Here is a 1,784-nt window from a genome sequence, read left to right as displayed (position 1 = left end):
ACACAAGATAGTAAATAAATTTAATTATTGTACTAGAAGCAAGGGATCTTATTCTGTATTAAGTTTTATTAGCTGAGACATTTAAAAGCATGTCATCATAACAAAAAGGTCCTGTGTAATCCTAACTGCACCACTCCAGTACAAGGCTCTGAAGTGAATAGGCTTAATTGAGCAAATGGAAGCAGATGGCTTGCTGAACAGACAGGTATTGTACAGGTTTATTGGCAATTAACTTTTGTCTACATATGCCTATGGCGAATTGACTGTATAATGTGTTACCAAGGCTGATTTAACACTTCAGGTGCCCACCATGTCTAGGGGTCGAGAAGAAGCAAAGCCAGAAGTGCTTTGGTCCTTGGGATCCCTTGCTGTGGCAACATCTCTCCTCCTGAACGTCCTGCCTACATCTGCTTGGGGCAGCAGGGACACAGAGGTGTCTGTCCATGCCTGGCCCCTTGCTAACTACCCCTCCTCTGCTTCTGCACAGGAACGTGATGCCCAAGACGCTGGAGGGCCAGATCACCATGGAGAAGACCCCCAGCTACTTCGTGACCAACGAGGCGCCCAGGCGCATTCACTCCATGGCCAAGGACACGAAGCTGATCGTGGTGGTGAGGAACCCTGTCACCAGGGCCATCTCGGACTACACCCAGACGCTCTCCAAGAAGCCGGAGATCCCCACCTTCGAGGTGCTGGCCTTCAAGAACAGGACCCTGGGGCTGATCGATGCCTCCTGGAGCGCGATCCGCATTGGGATCTATGCCCTGCACTTGGAGAACTGGCTCCAGTACTTCCCCCTCTCCCAAATCCTTTTTGTCAGTGGCGAGAGGCTCATCACTGACCCAGCTGGGGAAATGGCCAAAGTCCAGGACTTCTTAGGCCTCAAGAGGATTGTGACAGAGAAACATTTTTATTTTAATAAAACCAAGGGGTTCCCCTGTCTAAAGAAGCCAGAGGACAGCAGTGCCCCCCGGTGCTTGGGCAAGTCCAAGGGTCGAACTCACCCCAAGATAGACCCAGACGTCATCCACAGACTGCGGAAGTTTTACAAACCCTTCAATGTCATGTTTTACCAAATGACGGGCCAAGACTTCCAGTGGGAGCAGGAAGAAAGTGATAAATAGAACCACAAAACCAGGAAAAAAAGCTTTTCTTTCTTTTGAGATGCAAATCATCATTAGAGACCCAAAACTCACTTGGGGCTGGAGGCTCAGCCTTGTGAGCGCGAGACTCTTGCGCTGTCAGGGTTGCAGCCCAAGCTGCCCTGTGATTCCAGCTCTCGAGCCTTAGTGGCATGTCACCTCAGGTTGCACTTGGGCTCTCCCCCTTGATGCTGAGGGGTCAGGAGACGGGTAGGAGAATGAGGAGGCAGAGAGGAAGCAAGGCTCTCAAGGTGATGGGGTGCTTCACGTTGACATTTTGCTGCTGGTGTCCCCCTTGCAGTCAGGCAGGCAGGACCAGCACCTCCTGCCAGGGTGAGCTGAGTGGGATGGTGACTCACAAAACCCAGCAGCACTGGGACAAACCCGTAGATTTGGTTTCTCCTGCCCTGGCTTTTAGTTTTGTCCAAACAGCAGCATCAGATCTGGTAATTCAGGATATGTGCATTCACATGCACACTGGTATTTGTGTTTTGAAGGAATAAAGCCAGTTATGCTGCAAAGGAACTATGTACAGAAACTTCATTTGCACCAGATGTTTCAATTACTTGTTGCACTAAAACTAGTCTTTACCAAGTGCCACAAACCACCTGGGCCCGATCCTCCTCTGGCTGATGGGTGGGT

The 1,784-nt window shown here is 50.2% G+C and overlaps 1 protein-coding gene across 1 annotated transcript; it reads left to right on the top strand.

Annotated features, from left to right (window-relative positions):
• Positions 1-487: 487 nt before the first annotated feature.
• On the top strand, positions 488-1,124 carry HS3ST4 (heparan sulfate (glucosamine) 3-O-sulfotransferase 4; the record flags this gene model as incomplete). The annotated part of the gene is made up of 1 exon (XM_008939000.1): positions 488-1,124. A coding segment is annotated over one exon (637 nt), but the record flags the coding sequence as incomplete, so codon positions are not given.
• Between the last annotated feature and the right edge of the window lie 660 nt (positions 1,125-1,784).

This window comes from Merops nubicus, unplaced genomic scaffold (assembly GCF_000691845.1).
Source record: "Merops nubicus isolate BGI_N331 unplaced genomic scaffold, ASM69184v1 scaffold47054, whole genome shotgun sequence".
Lineage (NCBI taxonomy): Eukaryota > Metazoa > Chordata > Aves > Coraciiformes > Meropidae > Merops > Merops nubicus.
The sequence above is the reverse complement of the archived record's forward strand: the minus strand, read 5'-3'. Positions and strand labels throughout refer to the sequence as shown.